We start from the raw sequence: 21,136 nt of genomic DNA on the forward strand, positions 1-21,136 counted from the left end.
ATGTTTAGCGTCTTTTCATGTACTTATTTGCCATCTGTGTATCTTCTTTAGCGAAGTGTCCATTTAGGTCTTTTATCAATTTTTCAGTTGAGTTGTTTTCTTATTGTTGAGTGCAAGAGTTCTTTATAGGTTCTAAATAGACTTTTTGCATCACATTTTTATTTGCAAATGTTTCCTCCAATTTGTCACTTTTTAAAATTCTCTTGAGTGCCTTAATAAGAGCAATAGTTTTAAATTTTTGTTTGGTTCAGCGGCTTTAAATTTTGATTTGTCTTGAAATTGGGTAGTGTCAGCTCTCTAATGTTCTTTTTTGAGAATTGTTTTGGCTATTCTTTTTTTGGCCTTTGCTTATATATCATCTTGTTAATATCCACAAAAAAGATAGCTGATGTTTTTCTTGGGATAGTATTGACTTAGAAATCAAATTGGGGATAGTCTGCCTATTAATATTGAGTCTTTCAATACATGAACACTGTATATCTTTTCATTTATTTAGGTCTTCTTTGAGTTCTGTTTTGAAGTTTCCAACATACAAACCTTACTCATAGTTTATTATGTTGATACCTAAGCACTTTACCTTTTTGAAGGTACAGTTGTTTATTTCTAATATGTAGGAATACTATTGACTTTAGTTCTAGGAGCTTTTGTTGGGTAGATTTTAATAAATGTAGGACTTTTCAGAATACCTAATTTTTTGAGTGCTTTTCAAATTTATTTCATCTAATTTGTCAAATTTATGGCAATAGTGTTGGTTGTAGCATTCCCTTTTCTTTTGAATGTCTGTGGGATCAGTGCAATTTCTCCCCTTTCCTCCCTGATGTTTTGTGTCCTCTTTCCTTATCCCAACTGTTTTGTCTCTCTCACATCAGTTTGGATAGAGGCTAATCAGTTTTGTTGCTTTTTCCATATTTTGTGATTGATTTTCTCTATTTTTAATTTAAATTTCATTGCTATCTGCTCCAATCTTTATTTCTTTCCTTCTTCTTGCTTTAAGTTGCTCTCTCTTGCTCTCTCTCTCCCTCTCTGTGTCTCTATATATCCACCCCCTCTCTTTTTTTTTTTTTTTTTTTTTTTTTTTTTTTTTTTGAGACAGAGCCTTGCTCTGTTGCCCAGGCTGGAGTGTGGTGGCACCATCTCAGCTCACTGCAAGCTCCACCTCCTGGGTTCACACCATTCTCCTGCCTCAGCCTCCCAAGTAGCTGGGACTACAGGTGCCCACCACCACGCCCGGCTAACTTTTTGTACTTTTAGTAGAGACAGGGTTTCACCGTGGTAGCCAGGATAGTCTCGATCTCCTGACCTTGTGATCCGCCCACCTCGGCCTCCCAAAGTGCTAGGATTACAGGCATGAGCCACCGCGCCCGGCCATCCAACCCCCTCTCTTAGGGTGAAAGGTTAGATTACTGCTTTGAGACATTGCTTCTTGCCTAATATAATCAATTCACACTGAAATTTCTCTTTAAGCATTGCTTTAGCTGCATCTTTCTCATTTTGATATGTTGCATTTTCATTTAGTTAAAAATAGTTTAAATTTCTCCTTAAGACTTCTCTTTCTGCCCCTGAATTATTTATAACTGCTGTCATGGTCCAATAACATCCTTTGTATGAATTTTATTCTTTGAAATTTATGGCTCAGTAAAAATAGTGTTCTATGTACACTTAAAAAGGATGTGTATTTTGTTGTGGTTGGGAGGAGAGTGTTATAAATGTCAATTAGGTCAAGTTGGCTAATTGTGCTCTGCAGATCATGTATATCATTATAGGTTTTCTGCTTGTTTTATCAATGACTGCAAGAAGGGGGTTGGCATTTCCAACTATAATTATGAATTTGTTTATTTCTTCTTTCAGTTTTATCCGCTTTTTCCTCAAGTATTTTGAAAGTTTTTTTTGGTTGTTGTTTTGGTGCATACACATGCAGGTTTATTTCTTCTTAGAGAATTGACTTCTTCGTCATTATGTAATTTCTCTCTTGATCCCTGGAAGTATCCTAGTCCTGAAGTCTATTTTGTCATATTAATATAGTTACTCTGGGTTTCCTAAGTATTTTTACGATACATCTTTCTTCATACTTTTATTTTAACCTACCTGTATCGTTACAGTGGGTTACTTGTAAACAGCATGTAATTGGGTCTTGCCTTTTTGTACAATTTTACAGTTTCTGACTTTTAAGTGGTTTGTTCTGACAGATTGCATTTAAAGGGATTGTTGACATGTTTGGATTAAAATCTATCATATTGATAGCAGATTTTTAATTTTCTCTCCTTTAATGTTTTTTTTCCATTTTTCTGCTTGCTCTTGGTTGACTTGAACCTACCTTATTATTCCATTTTATCACTTTTATTGATTTATTTATACATTTAAAAAACATACTTTGATTGTTGACCCAAGGCTTACAATACACATCTTTAATAAATCATAGACTACCTTCAAATAATACTATTCTACTTCCCAAGTAGTGTAAGGATCTTACACAGTGTATTCCCAATTCCTCCTTCCCAGCCTTTTTGCTATGTATTACTTTTAAGTCTAGGGTGTGTCTCAGGAATCCATTGTGTGTATATTAGCTCCCTAGGTGATTCTAACGAGCATTCATAGTTGAGAATCACAGGATCCTTTTAGGGAGCTTCTTAGCATTACCTGGAAATTTCACAAATAGAAAACAGGCAACAGTGTTATATGATCATGAAAGTTTAAATTGGATCAAAATAACTTGATGATGAAACTGGAAAATTTTTCATATGCATGCCAAAGGAAAACAATTTTTTTTCTTTAAGTTTTCCCCAGTGGGACTTGTAACTGTTACAGGGCAAGACTTATGCATACATTTGCTTCTCAGTCAACTATTTACAACTTTGTGACACAGAAGTTATTAGACTACATAAGAAAGAGTTTCTCTCTATTCTACATTTATAAATATGTATCTGTTTGTCATATATTTATAATAAAAGTGTTACATGTATTGACATGTTTCCTTTTTCTTCAGCTCTTTTTATATTTTGGCTTGATTTAAGCTTGATTTCTTAAGTGCTGTGTTACACTGTTAATGAAAATTAAAGTTTCTCTTGATCTTAGTTAGACACTCTCCAAGTACCTGTATCAGAGACGTAGAGAAATGTCACAGTCCAGCTTTAGGTTTCAAGGAAAGAAACGAGGTGATCAATAGAAATTAAGTAATTGATAAAAAAGAACCCCAGAGCCCTTACCATGTGCCATTCATGAGTGCCACAATGAACAGGACAGATCGACACTTGTCTTCGCCAGCTGTCAGTCTAATTGCCCCCAAGGACCTTCTAATTTTCTTGACTTGGGCCTCCTTGCACCCTCCATGGTCTCTGGCCCAGCTCATTGTCCCCATTATAGCTCTCCATCTTCTTTCCTTTCCTCCTGCTTCTTTCATTCCTGGTCTCCCCACATCACAGTAGGGGGTTGACCCATGGAAAATCTGGTCATAGGAATCCCCAGGAAGGCAGTGTGCCAATTAGGGGAAAGAGACTGCCTTTATTTTAACACAAGCCCAGGAAAAAGTTGGCACATTCTGCGACAATATTCTGGTTTTCTAGTTTGTTCCTAGTTTACTGTCCTTGCTACCTCTTCTCCAACTTGTAAGGAAATAGCTTCATAAAATTGGTTGGCGCATGACAAAATTTTATGCTAACTACCTCCCCGCAACACACATCTTTTCTTTTTCTTTTTTTTTCTCTACTAAGGATGTCAAATCTTGGTTGTAGGGCCCATCTCCTAACTTCCCATGAATGTAGGCTGCCACCCAATTGATTTCAAGGTTCAGGGTGTGGGTAAGTGGAGGTTTGACTGGTTAGATGTTTATTCAATGCATTTGATCCTACTCAAGTGCAAGGAGAGTATACATCTTTAGGTGTACAGGTCTGGAGTTAGGTGAGCAGGAAATGGACAGTTTCCAGACTATCCTGAGTTCAAATCCCAGTCTTTCCACTTACCATCCTTATGAGCAATTACTTAAATTTTCTGGATATTAATTCCCTTATTAGAAACAGAGCATGAGGCCTGGTGTGGTGGCTCATGCCTGTTATCTCAGCACTTTGGGAGGCCAAGATGAGCAGATAACTTGAGGCCAGGAGTTCGAGACCAGCCTGGCCAACATGGTGAAACCCCATCCCTACTAAACATACAAAAAAAATTAGCTGGGCCTGGTGGTGGGGGGCTGTAATCCCAGCTACTTGGGAGGCTGAGGCAGGAGAATTGCTTGAACTCAGGAGTCAGAGGTTGCAGTGAGCTGAGAACGTGCCATTGTCATCTAGCCTGAGTGAAAAGAGCGAGATTCCATCTCAAAAAAAAAAGAAAAAGAAAGAAAGAAAGAGAAACAGCATGAATGTCAGTACAGATATACTCAGAGACATTGCAGATTTGGTTCTAGACCATTGCAATAAAGTGAATATCACAATAACATGAGTCATAATTTTTTTGTTTCCCAGTGTATATAAAAGTTATATTTACACTGTACTACAGCCTATTAAGCGTGCAACAGCATTATGTCTAAAAAATACATATACCTTTGTTAAAAATACTTTATGCTAAAAAATGCTAATGAGCATCTAAGCCTTCAGTGAGTTAATCTTTTTGCTGGTGGAGGGTCTTGACTTAATGTTAATGGCTGCTGACTGATCAGGTTGGTTATTGCTGAAGGTTAGGGTGGCTGTGGCAATGCCTTAAGATAACAACGAAGGTTGTCGCAACAATTGACTTTTCCTTTCATGAAACATTTTTCTGTAGCATCTGATGCCATTTGGTAGCATTTTACCCACAGCAGAATTTTTTTCCAAAATTGGAGTCAGTCCTTTCAAACCTTGCTGCTGCCTTATCAACTAAGTTTACATGATATTTTAAATCCTCTCTTGTTATTTCAACAATGTTCACAGCATTTTCACCAGGGGTAGATTCTATCTCAAGAAACCACTTTCTTTGCTCCTTCATGAGAAGCAACTCCTCATCTGTGAAAGTTTTATTATGAGATTGCAGCAATTCAGTCACATCTTCAGGCTCCACTTCTAATTATCGTTCTCTTGCCATTTCCACCATATCTGCAGTGACTTTCTCCACTGAAGTCTTGAACCCCTCAAAGTCATCAGTGAGGGTTGGAACATCAACTTCTTCCAAACTCCTGCTAATGGTGGTATTTTGACCTCCTCCCATGAATCACAAATGTTCTTAATGGCCCTTAGAATGGTGAGGAAGATTTTTAATTTACCTAGGTCCATAAGAGGAATCACTATCTATGACAGCCATAGCCTTATGAAATGTATTTAATAGATAATAAGATTTGAAAGTCAAAATTACTGCTTGATCCAAGGACTGGAGAATGGTGGTTGTGTTAGCAGGCATGAAAACGACACGTATCTCCTTGTACATCTCCCTCAGAGCTCCTAAGTGACCAAGTGCATTGTCAATGAGCAGTAACATTTTGAAAGGAATTCTTATTTCTGAGCATTAGGTCTCAACAACGGCTTAAAATATTCAGTAAACTATGCTGTAAACAGATGTGCTATCAACCAAGTGCTGTTGTTTCATTTTTAGAGCACAGGCAGAGTAGATTCAGCATAATTCTTAATGGCCTTAGGATTTTTGAAATAGTAAATGACCATTGGCTTCAACTTAAGGCCACTAGCTGCATTAGCCCCTAACAAGAGATTCTCTCTGTTCTTTGAAGTTTTGAAGTAAGTACTGATGAAAGTCCTAAATGGAACCAAGGCTGTTTCACCTATGCTGAAAATATGTTGTTGAGTGTAGCCACCATAATCACTAATTTTAGCTAGATCTTCTGGGTAACTTGCTACTTAAGCTGTAGCTTCTACATCAGCACTTGCTGCTTCACCTTGTACTTTTATGCTATAGAGATGGTGTCTTTCTTTAAAATTCAAGAACCAATTTAGCCTCAAACTTTTCTTCTGTAGCTTCCTCACTTCTCTCAGCCTTTGTAGAATTGAAGAGAGTTGTGACCTTGTTCTGGATTAGGCTTTGGCTTAATGGAATGTTGTGATTGGTTTGATCTTCCATCCAGACCACTAAAACTTTCTCCATATCAGCAAAAGTCTGTTTTGCTTTCTTATCGTTTGTGGGTTCACTGGAGTAGCACTTTTAATTTCCTTCAAGAACTTTTCCTTTGCATTCACAACTTGGGTAACTCTTTGACACAAGAGGCCTAACTTCAACCTTTTTCAGTTTCCAACATGCCTTCCTCACTAGGCTTAATTATTTCTAGCTTTTTTTTTTTTTAAAGCATTTCTAGCTTTTGATCTAGAAAGACATATGACTCTTCCTTTCACTTGAACACTCAGAGGCCACTGTAGGGTTACTGGCCTAATTTCAACATAGTTGTGTCTCAGGGAATAGAGAGGCCTGAGGAGAGGGAGAGAGATGGGGAAATAGAATGTCAGTGGAGCAGTCAGAACACACACATTTACCAATTAAGTTCACTGTCTTATGTGGGTGCGGTTTGTGATGCCCCAAAACGATTACAATAGTAACATCAAAGATCACTAATGACAGACCACTATAACAGATACAATAATAATGAAAAAGTTTGAAATATTGTGAGAATTACCAAAATGTCACAAAGACACAAAGTGAATATGTGCTGCTGGAGAAAGGGCTCCGATAGAATTGCTCAATGCAAGGTTGCCGCAAGGCTTCAATTTTTAAAAAGTGCAATATCTGCAAAATGCAATTAAATGAGGTATTTCTGTACCTACTTTGGGTTGTCAAGGGATTAAATGAATTAACACATGAAATGGGCTTAAGACAGGGCCTGGCATATCATACATGCTCCAGTGTGGCAGCAAGGAGCAGGCCCTCTGTAACCCTACTTTTGGGGTCCTAATCCTGATCTTGCCACTTGCTAATTGTATAACATTGAGAAGGCTGCTGACATGCTGTGCCTCAGTTTCCCCATCTATAAAATAGGAATAATAATACCTGACTTAGAGGGTTATTAGAAGAATTGATTGAGTGAATATTTGAACATGCTTAGATTAGGGTCTGGAGGATAATAAGTGCCCGATAAATGTTAGTTGCTATTGCCATCCCTCCCAGGACCCTCAACTTTCTAATCCCCCCATCCCACCAATTACCACATTATGATGATTTTTCCTCCTACATTGAAATGACTCAAAGCCTTCCTTCCCTGTCATCTCTCCCTGACCATCCCTTGTTGCACACTCCCTCCCCATTCAGCCTGGCCCTCTTCAAATCCACTCTCCAGGAATCACCAGCCCCCTACCTGAAATGAAATCTAAATTCCTACTTGCCAGCTGCCACCCTCCTGGAGCCTTCCAGCATCTTCTGTACTGGGTTATATTAGTTTGTTCTTTCACTGCCACAAAGAACTACCTGAGATTGGGTAATTTATGAAGAAAAGAAGTTTAATTGACTCTTAGTTCCACAAACCTAACAGGAAGCATGACTAGGAGGCATCAGGAAACTTACAATCATGGTGGAAGGCAAAGGGGAAGCAAGCACCTTTTTCACATGGCAGCAGGAGAGAGAAGGAGCAAAGGGGGAAGTACCATACACTTTCAACCAACCAGATATCGTGAGAACTCACTCACTATCACAAAAACAGCAAGGGGGGAAGTCCACCCCCATGATTCAATCACCTCTCGCCAGGCCCCTCCCCCAATACATAGGGATTACAATTCAATTCGAGATTTGGGTAGGGACACTGAGCTAAACCAAATCATGGGTCAAACTCAAGCTCCCACATGTGGCCCTGGGGTGCCTTCCATCTGCTGGGCCTTCCCACTTCCACCCCACCCCCACCTCTCTGTCTGCTCCTGAGGCCTCCACACCCATCCTATGCTCCTGCTGTGGCCTTTCTTACAGACGTCTTTCCCCTCACACTCTTGCTTCCCTCACCTGATAAATTAATGCTTATCTTTTGAGACCCAGTTGAGGCTGCCAACTTCTCTAAGACACTCTCCCAGAGCCCCTTCTGGAATAAGGAGCCCCCATATAAGCTTCCTGGAGCAGCAGCCTGGGCCCATCTTGTCATTGCACTGTTACTTTTGGTTTGTGATTGTAAATTCTGTGAGCACAGAAGTTGTGAATCCTTAATTTGGCATCATCACACCTAGTAGCATCTGGCTCTCTGCACAGATTAATTCACCTACGAAATGACATTGCCTTGTGTAACTACATCACACCTGGCTGTAGGATTGCTTGGAGCTTTGCCTTTAAATCATGTGATCATCTTTGAAACATACATTTCTGAAGGGTCCATGAGGTAGCTGGCCAAGGAAGTTGGGAGCTGATATCGCCCTTTGGAATCATCTAGTGGGATTTGCTACAGGGATGAATTTCCTAGCCTAGAAAATGATTAACAATTAAAAAAAATCAATATTTGCAGTCCACCAGACAAAGTGAGTATTTTAGGGTCTGCCTCTCCTCTTCATTCCAGGCCAAATGGGCAGCTCAAGCAGTCCAGGATGCATCTCAGGCAAGGAGGGGCCACAGCACTGTCCCTGCTGCTGTCTTTCAACTGGATTCACTTGTTCTCTTAGGCAATCTCCATTTACCGGGTAAAATTAAGAAAATAGCTAACACATATTCAAGTGCTTGCCATTTACCAGGCACTGCCCTAAGATTTCATGTGTAGTAACTCATTTAATGTCTCAAGACAAATCAACAGGACAGAGATTTTTCTCTCTTTGTTTTTTGATTGATGTTACAACAGCACCTGAAATGATGCCTTGCACAAAGTTAGACTTTATGAATATTTGTTGAATAAATGAATGAGTGTAATAACCCTTCACAGTTTGCAGAAATTCACTAAGTCTTCTCTTTGTTAAAAAATGAAGTTAAGGATAGTTAAGCACCTTAGACATTACTCATCCCTGCCATTTGTGCACTAGATTTTTTAAAATATGATTCTAATAGCTTATTGCCAAAAAGTCTTGTTTGATCTTTTTATACAAAATAAACTTTTATAAAAAGAATCTTGCCATCTTGTTGACTTTTTGGTTTTAGATATATTGTGGTATTTCTCATGAATCTTACCATGATGGTGGGTTCTTGATATTGTTTGGCTGTGTCCCCACCCAAATCTCATCTTGAACTGTAGCTCCCATAATTCCCACGTGTTGTGGGAGGGACCCAGTGGGAGATAATTGAATCATGGGGCCGGTTTCCTCCATACTGTTCTCATCATAGTGAATAAGTCTCATGAGATCTGACAGTTTTATAAGGGGAAACCCCTTTCACTTGTCTCCCATTGTCTTCTTGCCTGCCACCTTGTAAGACATGCTTTTCACCTTCTGCCATGATTTTGAGGTGTCCCCAGCAACATGGAATTGTGAGTCCATTAAACCTGTTTTTCTTTATAAATTACCTAGTCTTGGGTATGTCTTTATCAGCAGCGTGAAAACGGACTAAATTTGCAGCCTGAAGATGTGATAGAAAAGAAAAACCCATTTTCTGAGGAGAAATTAAAGCCTGCTGCAGAAATTTGCATAAGTAGTGAGGAACCAAATGCTAATCCCCAAGACAATGGGGATAATGTCTCCAGAGCATGTCAGAGACCTTTGCAGCAGCCCCTCTCATCACAAGCTGGGAGGTCTAGGAGGAAAAAATGGCTTCATGGGCCAGGCCCAGGGTCTTCCTGCTGTCTGCAGCCTAGGGACTTTGTGCCCTGTATCCCAGCTGCTGTAGCGATGGCTAAAAGGGGCCATGGTATAGCTGGAGCCATGGCTTTAGAGGATGCAAGCCCCAGGTCTTGGCAGCTTCCATGTGGTGTTGAGCCTGCAGGTGCACAGAAGCCAAGAATTGAGGTTTGGAAACCTCTGCCCAGATTTCAGAGGATGTATGGAAATGCCTGGATGTCCAGGCATAAGTTTGCTGCAGGGGTGGGGCCCTCATAGAGAACCTTTGCTAGTGGGGCCCTCATGGAGAACCTTTGCTAGGGTAGTGTAGAAGGGAAATGTGGGGTTGAAGCCCCTACACAGAGTCCCCATCGGGGTACTGCCTAGTAGAGCTGTGTCCTCCAAACCCCATAACATCAGATCCACTGACAGCTTGCACCATGCACCTGGAAAAGCTGCACTCACTGCCAGCTTGTGAAAGCAGCTGGGGTGGGGGGGCTGTACCCTGCAAAGCCAGGGGAGCAGAGCTGCCCAAGACCATGGGAACCCACCTCTTGCATCAGTGTGATCTGGATGTGAGACAAAGAGTCAAAGGAGATCATTTTGGAGCTTTAAGATTTGACCACCCCACTGGATTGTGAACTTACAGGGGGCCTCTAGCCCCTTTGTTTTGGCCAGTTTCTCCCATTTGGAACAGCTGTATTTACCCAATGCCTGTACCACCATTGTATCTAGGAAGTAACTAACTTGCTTTTGATTTTACAGGCTCATAGGTGGAAGGGACTTGCTTTGACTTGCTTTGTCTCAGATAAACTTTGGACTGTAAACTTTTGAGTTAATGCTGAAATGACTTAAGACTTTGGGGGACTGTTGGGAAGGGATGACTAGTTTTGAAATGTGAGGACATGAGATTTGGGAAGGGCCAGGTGTGGAACGATATGATTTGGCTGTGTGCCCACCCAAATCTCATCTTGAATTGTAGCTCCCATAATTCCATGTGTTGTGGGAAGACTCAGTGGGGGCTAATTGAATCATGGGGGCAGTTTCTCCTATATTCTTCTCATGGTAGTGAATAAGTCTCTTGAGATCTGATTGTTTTACAAGGGGTTTCCCCTTTCACTTGGCTTTCATTCTGTCTCTTGCCTGCCATCATGTAAAATGTACCTTTTGCCTTCCACCATGATTGTGAGGCCTCCCCATGTGAAACTGTGAGTCCATTAAACCTCTTTGCTTTATAAATTACCCAATTTCAGGTATGTCTTTATCAGCAGTGTGAAAACAGACTAATACAGTTCTAACAGTTTGTTTAATCTGTTTTTTGAGTGGATATAACCCATAAACAAATACCTTGCATTTCTTGAGACATCACCTATTAAATAAACATGTTTGGAAATGAGAAATAATTTTGCCTCAAGAATCCCTATTTCCTAATTTATCTTTTGGGCCACCATGGGTTTCTTATATCAGATTTTCTTAAGACATGCTCCTCCTGTACTCTAAAACACACTGAACGTGGAAGACTTCTCAGACTCCTTGGGTAAACAAATATGAGGGTACAACAAAGAGTAAGAGCCACTGGTGCACCTCTTCACCTGGCAGCTGGAAGTTTGGCTGGGGCCTCTCACAGTTCTTTTCTTAAAGACTATTTATTTCTTATTTCCCACCTATTTCCACCCCTGGGAAATGGGGAGAGATGGGGGTGTGTGTGATTGGAGAGATCAGTGGGGAATCATGTATACATTTTTTTAAATACCCATTTCTGAGATTCTCTGAGAGTCATTGTATTATAGTCACAGCCTGGAGCATGGATGATGAAAATATAGCATAGATGAAAATGCCACAAACTTCCTCAGGGCACTGACAGGAACATTATCTATAATGAAAAGAACATGCTATTTAGGATAGAGAGCCCTAGGTTTAAATCCTAGCTCTGCCCTCACACATGAGGGATCTTGACTTAGGTATGTTTACCTCAGTTGAGCCTCAGTGTTCTCAACAACTCAAATTATATCTCCTATGAAATAGAGGTAAATAGGAGATATAATTTGCATTGAATTGATGCAAATTCAAGCCATAAGGAGATATCATTACATATACACTAGAATGACTAACATTAAAAAGACTGTAAAGACCAATTGTTGGCAGGAATGTAGAACACCTATAATTATTATACACTGCTGGTAGGAATGTAAAATTGCATAACCACTTTGGAAGATTATTTGGCAGCTTCTTAAAAAGTCTGAAATGCATCTACCATATGACTGAGCTATTTCACTTCAATATATTTACTCAAGAGAAATGAAGACATGTATTTTCTCTAAGAATTGTATATGAATTTTCATAACAGTTTTATTTGCAATAGTCCCAAACTGGAAACAACCAAAATGTTCATCAACAAGTGAATGCATAAATGAATGTGGTGAGTGCATTACATAGAATAGAGTACTACTAGCAATAAAAAGGAACAACTACAAATACATATTGTAATGTGGATGAATTTCAAAACAGCATGCTGATTGAAAGAAGCAAGACAACACCTACTCTGCAATTCCATTTACTTAAAATACGTCTCGTCTATAGTGTCAAAGAACAGTTCAGTGGTTGCCTTGGGGTGGGAGTAAAGAAAGGAATGGACTGCAAAAAGACATGAGGCATTTTGTTCTGTAGCTTGATTGTGATGCTGTTCTCATGGGTGTGTACGGTTGTCAAAACTCTTCAAGTGGTGCACTTTGAATGAATGAATCATTGTAAATATATTATTTTTCAATATTGTTGATTAGGGAAGGAGATAAGTTGTTTAAAGCAAAAATAGCCATGAGGTTTATCACACATGCAGAAGATCTGTATCTATATTTTATACATAATATGTATACATATCTTTATATATAAAATCTCAACAGTAGCAAAGTGGATGGGGGAGTGGAATTAAGGTATACTGCATTGTTGTAAGGTGCAGAATTTCCAAGGGAGGTGGAATTAAAAAGTTACAAATACAAGAGGCATGTGAAACCTTTTGTGTGTGTGGTTAAAAGAAAATAATTTGGAACCTGATCCTATGTGTGTAGACCAAAATAAGAGGAGAGTTGAGTATAGGGACCACTTTGTGCTGGGTCAAGGGGTGCCTAGACAGATGTCAGCATGAGCAGTGAGGCCTGTAAATGGATTGGAAGAAAAATAAACTTGGACAGAAAGCAAAGGAGAGGTTTTCTAGGGAGAATGATGTGGTGGAGACTCATGGTTGCGGGTATGGTCATGGTGCAGGGTGACAGTTTTGACGGACCCATGAAGACTTTGGTAGACTTTGGAGGAGCAGGTTTAATCTCGAGGTCTACGTCAGATGCCGACAAGCCTCTGCTATTCCTCTGGTTAGTGTTTGCAGGTATAAATTTTTTTGTTATTTTTCTTTTGACCTATTTGTCTTTGTATTTTGAGTGGGTTTCTTGTTTAAAGCATCTAGTTGAATCTTGATTTTTTTAGTCATGTCTGACAATCTCCAAATTAAATAGTACTGTTTAAACCATTTGCACCTAATGTAACTATCAATAAACAGAGTTTTAGAATATTATCCTGCAACTTTTTCTCTATCCCATATGTTCTTTGTTCCCTTTTCCCTCTGCTCTTGTGTTTCGTTGACTAATTGAATAATTTTTAGGTTTCCACTGGTAGCGTTTTAACTATGCCACTGTTATTTTTTAGTGACTATCTACAGTTTAAAATCTGCATCACTGACATCATATTCTTTCCTCAAATAGCGTTATAGCACTTCACAGATAATGCTCCTTCACACATGTGCTGGGTGCACCGCCACTTCCGTCACACGTCTCTGCTTTGTCCCGCAGGTATGCTGGGGCCCTCCTGGACGAGGATGTCTTCCAGGGAAAGGAGCTGGTCAACAGTCGCTCGCTGCAGGCTCTGGTGGCGGGGCTGAAGGCCTACAGCACCTGGGAGAACATCCGCTGCCTGCAGGACTGCCGCGAGTGCACTGGAGGCATGGTGAGCCCCAAGGCCTGCAGCCCCTGTGGGTCCCCACGATACAACCCACACTGGGGGAGCACAGTGGGGCGGGCAGAGAACATGCTTCGGAGTGTAATAGAAATCCCAGCTGCCCATGACTCTGGGTTCCTTCCTTACCAGCCTCATAGTCTTGTGTGTCTCCCTCATATGATGCTGCCAGGACTAATAGAGAACGTGTTTGTAAAATGCCTGGCCGATGGAGACACGCAATAAATATCATGAAACTTGGTGGGGCAAAGGTAGTAGTGGACAGTATGGGAAAGGGCCACTGAAGGTTCAGATGATCAAAGCTCTGCTCCAATGTTTTAATCCCTTGGGGAGAACACAGGAAATGACCCCAAGGGTTTCCCTCACCCCTGGTGAGGACACAGGAGGCAGAGCATTCAGAGACTTCCTGGTGTGTCCCCAGCCCCAGTCTCAGACTGGATTGTGCCGTGAGAAGCACAAGGTGTGAGAAATCTCAATATGAATATTTGAGGGAGTCGAGGGGGACTCTGAGAGCAGCTGGATCTGTGTGCAGCTGTGAGAACAGAAGCCCTGCAGGACTCTGCAGGTCTCCGCACCCATGTGGGGGTCCAGAGCCCATGACAAAGTGAACCCAAGTTGGGTGTCTGAGGGCAGGACACGCAGCATGAGGCTGTGGACCTGTGACATTGTGGCATGGCAGGACTGCAGGATCAGCTGTGCACTTCATTCGAATGCAGGCCAGATGTGGCAGCTACTGGAACTCCAGACCACACCCCCAGAGGAGAATAGAAGGAGGGAGCCCCTGTTGGTCTTTGGTCTGAATTTAATGCTGAACTTCATCAAATATTTGCGTATAAACAGCACCTCTGAACGTGAAGGGGAAGATGAAGAGTTTTAGTTTCAGAAGAGGATGGGTCAAGGGTAAGTCAAGGGCAGCTGTAGAAAATAAAAGGGAAAGGATGAGTTTCTGGAAAGCCGATTCCCTGCCGTCTGTGTGGAGCTAACGGACTGCACAGAGGGGCAATGGTGAAGAGGGGCTGAGCCTTCATAAGAGGCAGAGCTGTGGGCACAGCCTGAGGGCCTCTCTCATGTGATCCATGGTGTTTGTCCACCTGAAAGCCAGCATGATCATTTCTTTTAGGTGGCTAAGTGAAGATGTGTCCTTGATGATGGTGGGGGATGGGGCATGTCTGCTTCATTCCTATGGGGATGTTGTGTGGGGTCCACATAGAAAAGAAAGGGAATGGAGAATAAAATAATAGCTGGCCTAGGGTGTAGCTGGCCAGGAGCTGAGGTCCTCCAAGGCAGCTGGGGCAATGGCGCGATGTGACTCTCCTTAGCTAAGGAGGGCCCTGCCAGGGGGCTGGTTTCTACCTGCATCTCCAGGAGGTGGCTGTCCCTTCAATCAGCAGGCTGGGAGCAGCTGAGAACACAGCCCAGGGATTCGGGGGTAGAGTAAGAAGGTTAGGTCAGCGGGTGGGGGGTACAACCTTAAGTGGCCCCTCAGGCCGGGGCAGCCCACACAGTGGGGTGTTGGGGCACTGCTGGGGGCCCTGAGCTCAGACACTGGCCCTGACAGGTGACTCAGCCTGAGGGCTCGCTCAGAACCCCCTGCAGGCTCCTGGTCCTCTGGGCTCCCGTGGCTCATTCCCTTTCTCACAGTTCACAGGCGGGCAGGCCCAGAGGTCTCTCACCCCCAGGCCTTCATAGCCTCCCTGCACAGAGACCCTTCTGCACCCCTCTTGTCATCCTAACCCTCGTTCCTTCATCCTGGCCTCAGTGCTCGTCCTGGGAGGCCATGTTTCCCCAGGGTCAATGCTGAGCCCTGGCAGTGCCACCCGGAACAACCGCCTTCTCCCGCTCTCCAGTCATCCAGCCTGTCATGTTCACCTGTGCTGCTGAGGACCACCCAGCAGTGCGGAAATGACCCCACCCTGTTAGAGAAGACGCAGTCCATGCTGGAATGCCAGCCCCCCCGGGCACGCTGCCTCACAGAGCTCTGTGCCCAGTAGCTCCTGAGCAACCTGGGGCAGAGGGCCCTAAAAGGCAAACCCTGTATCCTCTGCTCACAATATTTCTGACACCAGACGTGTGGCTTTTCCATAACAACCAGTCCTCTGATTCTCTGTGGACACTAACGGGGTGCTCTACAACGGTGGCCTCCAACCTTTTTGGCACCAGGGACTGGTTTCATGGAAGACAGTTTTTCCGTGGATGGTTTTGGGGGTGAGGGGTGCAGGGTAGGGGAGACGTTTTCGGGATGAAACTGTTCTGCCTCAGATCCTCGGGCTTATGATTCTCATAAGGAGCATGCAGATCCCTCACATGCCCAGTTCACAATAGGGTTCATGCTCCTATGAGAATCTAATGGTGCTGCTGAACTGACAGGAGGTGGAGCTCAGGCAGTAATACTGGCTCCCATGGTTCCTAACAGGCCATGGTCTGGTACCAGTCTGTGGCCTGAGAATTGGGGGACCCTGCTCTACAATTTAATTTATTCTGACAACGACTACCTGGAGTGCATGCAGACTCCACAGATTAAGGCCTCAGTTCCATAAGTCTTCCCCCACTTTGGATGCTAGTCACAAATAATGGTTCTCTGGGTTACCTGCACTGTTATTATTATTATTATTGTTATTGAGACAGGGTCTCACTGTCACCCAAGCTGAAGTGTAGTGGCACAATCACAGCTCACTGTAGCCTTGAACTCCTGGGCTCAAGCAGTCCTCCTTCCTCAGCCTCCCAAGTAGCTAGGACTATAGGCGCATACCACTACACTGGCTAATTTATTTTTTGTTGAGATGGGGAGCTCACTATGTTGCCCAGGCTGGTTTCGAACTCCTGGCCTCAAGTCATCCTCCCATCACACCCTCCCAAAGTGCTGGGATTACAGGTGTGAGTCATGGTTCCTGGTCTACCCACACTTTTGCCTAACTTGTCTATAAATCAGGAGTTCCCATGACCCTCTCCTTAGGTTCAATAATTTGCTATAACAGCTCACAGCACTCAGGGAAACACTTAAATGTTTACCGGAAATAATTAAGGATACAGATAAACAGCCAGATAAAGAGATGCATCCGCTGAGGTCCAGAAGGGTTCTGAGCACAGGAGCTTCTGTCCCTCTGGAGTTGGTGTGCACTGCCCTGCTTGGCACAAGGATCTGTTCACCAGCCTGGAAGCTCTCTGAACCACAGATTTTAGGGATTTTTTTTTTTTTTTTTGAGATGGAGCCTTGCTGTGTCGCCCAGGCTGGAGTGCAATGGTGCAATCTTGGCTCACTGCAACCTCCGCCTCCTGGGTTCAAGCAATTCTCCTGCCTCAGCCTGCTGAGTAGCTGGGATTAAGGCATGTGCCACCATGTCCAGCTAATTTTTGTACTTTTAGTAGAGATGGGGTTTTACCATGTTGGTCAGGCTGGTCTCAAACTATTTTAGGGATTTTTATAGAGGCTTAATCACATAGGCATGATCAATTATTAACTCAATCTCTAGCTCCTCTGCCCTTCCTGGAGGATGGCAGGGGTTTCAGGGAGGGCGATAAAGGCTCTGAACTTCTAACCATGGCTTGGCATTTCTGATGACCAGCCCCCATCCAGAAGTTGACCAGGAGCCCACTAGGAGTTGCGTCATTAGAACAAAGATGCTCCAGCACCCAGGAAATTCCAAGAGGTTTAGGAACTCTGTGTCAGGAACTGGGGTAAAGGAGCAAATTTAGAACAAAGAATGCTTCTAGCATCTCTATCACTCAGGAAATAAAAAATGTTTTAGGAGCTGTGTGCCAGGAACCAGGGATGAAACACGATGTACATTTCTTATTAGATCAGAGTATCACGGCCCTGATTTCCATTTTTGTTCCTTCCCTTCTCCTCTTCACCCACAATCCACTTGACACCTAGCATGGAGATATTTGTAGAGACACAAATATTTGTTGAAAGAAAAGAATGAACATCTTCTAATTGTTTTAAGCTCATATGCACACACGTTGCATCTTCAGGTTGGAATTCCCTGGGAGTGAAGTGTGGACTTGAGTCTGGGGGCTACTGAGAGGAAACTGAAGACCATCTCTTTTTTTGGGTTGTAGGACTAGGCACATCTTGCTTCAAAAAAATATATTTCAACACACATTTACTGCCTTTGAAGCCAGTAATCCTGGGCATGACTTTGGGCCAGTTATTCCCACCCTATGCCTCAGTTTTTCCATACATAATATGGAGATAACAAGCCTTCCCTTGTAGAGGTTGTGGGAGTTAAATTCTATGAGACAAAGAGCATAAAATGCTCAACACATGGACTCAGGAAGTAGGAGTTGATGTTTCCTTGATGTGCCCAGGCTGGGGATTTGGAGAAAAGAGATACCACATGGTCTCTTTTGCTTGCCATTGTACCAGGTAGACAGGTGGCTGCAGAGCCCAGCACGACGAGGCAGGCCCTGTGCAGCTGCAGGGGCTCAGAGTACTCAGTGCGAACTGTGGAGGGTCCCCAAGCAGTGCCACTTGAGCAACTTAAGGAATGAGCAAGAGCCTTCCAGGTGGGGCTGGAGGACCTGCTAGGTAGGGGAACCTGAACTCAGGATGGGGGTGTGGGAGTCTGTGGTGCACTGAGGGACACCATGACAGGCATGGGCTGGGTGTCAATGAGGGTGCAGGGGAGGAAAGGAATAAGGGGAAAAAGCAGGAACCATACCTAGAGAAGGCCCGGAGCCTGTCTGCACAGCTGCCTGCAGCAGGCACTCTGTGGTGCCTTCAGGCCCCAGCACCACATGATGCAGCTGATCAAGTGCACAGAGGCTCAGCCTGCAGCACTGCAGCATGGTGCTTGGCACATATGGACACTTCACGTCAGCTAGTCTCACTTATTTCCATTTTACAAATGAGTAAACTGAGGCTAGACCATGAGGGCAGTGAGGGCAGGGACCAAGTCCTTGATCACTACAGCCTAAGTCTGACTGTTGTGTGGAATATTCAGGAGGTAACTGTGGACTGAGTGATGACCAGCTGACAGACAGATGGACAGATAGACTGATGGGCACAGACATTGAACGAATGAATGAATTAATTAATTAATGAAAGAATGTCCTGTGCATCTGTTTTCTTTCTTACCCTTAAAACTTGGAATTAATCCACAAAACTTGGCCCACTTGATCTTTTCTTGCTTTATTATTTTTTTACCTTGAACACTTTTTTTTAAAAAAAAAACGTGATTTTATTGTTACTTTTGGAGGGAGAAAGAACACTGTGTTGCCTACAGACTACTCATAATGAGAGCAATGATGACATTCATTAGCTTTAAAACCTGCACAACCCATCTTGACAGCTCATTTGTTGGGGACAAATTTTTATGTTAGTGTGTCTAGTTTAGGAGATGGGGACTTAAGAAGAGGGGAGCATGAGAAATTATTGTGCAATTTACCAAGATATGGGTGCATCTTGCACCTAATTTTTGCCACTACTCTAAACATAGGGCCCTGTGAAATCCTTTTCCTCTCAACTGCTAACTTCAGTGTTTGTTGCTATTGCCTAAAATGAGCATCATCTGTGGAGGGCAGCTTCTTGGCTGAGCAAAGTCTATTTGAAATCACATTTATTGCATTATTTTTATCAATTACAAAAGTAATGTATATCCATTGTAGAAAGTTTTGAGAATAAAGAAAAGCACAAAAAAGTAAATATATCCCAAAATTATACTTCTCAGAGATGATTCTTACTGTCTGCAGTATATTCTTTCTGTGCAGTGTGTGTTTGTATTTGAAATTTTAGAACCCCCCTAATTTACCTAAGACTTGATATGGATATTACTTCAAATCTTTACTACAACCTTACTTTGAAGTAAAATTTTCATAGCCAGTACCATTTATCTTGTAGGTGTACCATAATGCATTCAATCAATTCCTCAGCGTATGTAAAATTGTTCCGTTATTATAAACAACACTATAGAAAACATTCTAGTACCTTGGTACCTAACTTATTTTTGTGCATACCTGGGATTGCCTTTTGGGAATCAAGTATTTAAATCAAGCCTTTCTAACCCGTGGCCCTCAGGCCTCATGCAGCCCAGGACGGCTTTGAATGTAGCCCAACACAAATTCATAAACTTTCATTTGAGATTTTTTTTGCAATTTTTAAAATTAGCTCATCAGCTATCATTAGTGTTTGCGTGTTTTATGTGTGGCCCAAGACAATTCTTCTTCTTCTAGTGTGGCCCAGGGAAGCCAAAAGATTGGACACCCCTAATTTAAATGATGATTGATATTGTCAGTACAGGTTAAACCAATTTCCACTCCCACCAGCAGCTGAACACAGAATGTTTAATTAGTTTCTAGACCAGTGGTTTTCAAATTATTTTGACCTTAACCTGAAGTAAAAGGTATGCTTTCCTTTACAAATCTTTACAACCCAGTATTTACAAAGACACATGTATGAAATTGAAAAAAGAAATTTTATGAAACAGTACTGGCCTTACTATTGTGAGGGGCTCTCATATTTTCTTATTTTGTGCCATTTTTTAAAAAGCAAGTCATGGTACAGTAAATTGATTTCATGACCTGCTCATGTGTTGTAGCCTACTGTTTGCAAAACACAGCCCAGACTCACTGATCAAACAGAAAGGGTCTTGCTATATATAGTTGAGAGCTGCAGGTCGTCAGAGTGTGTCTGTGGTGATCAAAAGAAGCTGGAGTTTCCGGGGAATAGAGTTTGCAGCCCTGCTAGAAACCAAAATCTGGCTTCTGTTGAGACCAAAATATGATAATTTAGTTTTCACTGGAATGTTATTAATTTGGCCCTTGAGACTTAAGATTTGTATTTGAAAGTGGGAAAGAGATAAAGGCCTTCAAATGTCTCCTGAGCATTGACACAGAAAGTGATCAGTTCTTTCTAACTGCTTGGTTTATCTTGGATCTGGGAGGGATGAGTGCACACAGCAGCCCCTCACGTTTGGCCTCACTGAGAATTCATGGTCCCAGCACTGCCGCTCTTGAACTGCTCTGTGGAAACCTTTGGATTCCAGGATTCTTTCTCTCCACAAATTGATGTTTCCATAACACTTGGTGGTCAATTTTAATAACATTATCACTCTGTGTTAGGAAATCACGAGAAAGTCTTAGACTAGCTATTTCTACAGGAACCTGGGCAATTGTGCTTTCTTTGGGTTGAATGTTGCAAGAGTAATATTCTGTTACTTAAATAACATTCTTAGCAGTGAGGTAGATACATGCAGAGTACAATAGAAGGGAAACTTTGGAATTAAATCATATTTTAGTCTTTTAACTCCTTTGTTTCTGAGTTCTAATTTTTCTAACTATCTTTACCTTTGGGGTATAATCTGTTCCTTTTTGTGCATAAAACTTGCAGCAAATGAGATTTTACATACGAAAGAAAAATTGTCCACAATATGATCATTAAATGAACAATACTGGTTGGAATTTTCATAATTCATATTCATGCAAACACCTCATAGCCTCAATGACTGCTGATTAAGAATCATTCCTAAGTATTGCTAAATTCTCTTTATGTGCAGAACAGTGTACGAGGTACATGTTCCCGGGAAGCC

General features: G+C 42.2%; 1 protein-coding gene across 1 annotated transcript in view; it reads left to right on the forward strand.

Moving 5' to 3' along the window:
• ACOXL (acyl-CoA oxidase like) overlaps positions 1 to 21,136 on the forward strand; it is a 362,868-nt gene that overhangs the window by 162,045 nt on the left and 179,687 nt on the right. The window contains exon 11 of the mRNA XM_030827970.1: positions 13,448 to 13,601. Coding sequence (XP_030683830.1) covers positions 13,448 to 13,601 — 154 coding nt within the window. The remainder of the gene's footprint in view (positions 1 to 13,447; positions 13,602 to 21,136) is intronic.

This window comes from Nomascus leucogenys, chromosome 14, assembly GCF_006542625.1.
Source record: "Nomascus leucogenys isolate Asia chromosome 14, Asia_NLE_v1, whole genome shotgun sequence".
Taxonomy (NCBI): domain Eukaryota; kingdom Metazoa; phylum Chordata; class Mammalia; order Primates; family Hylobatidae; genus Nomascus; species Nomascus leucogenys.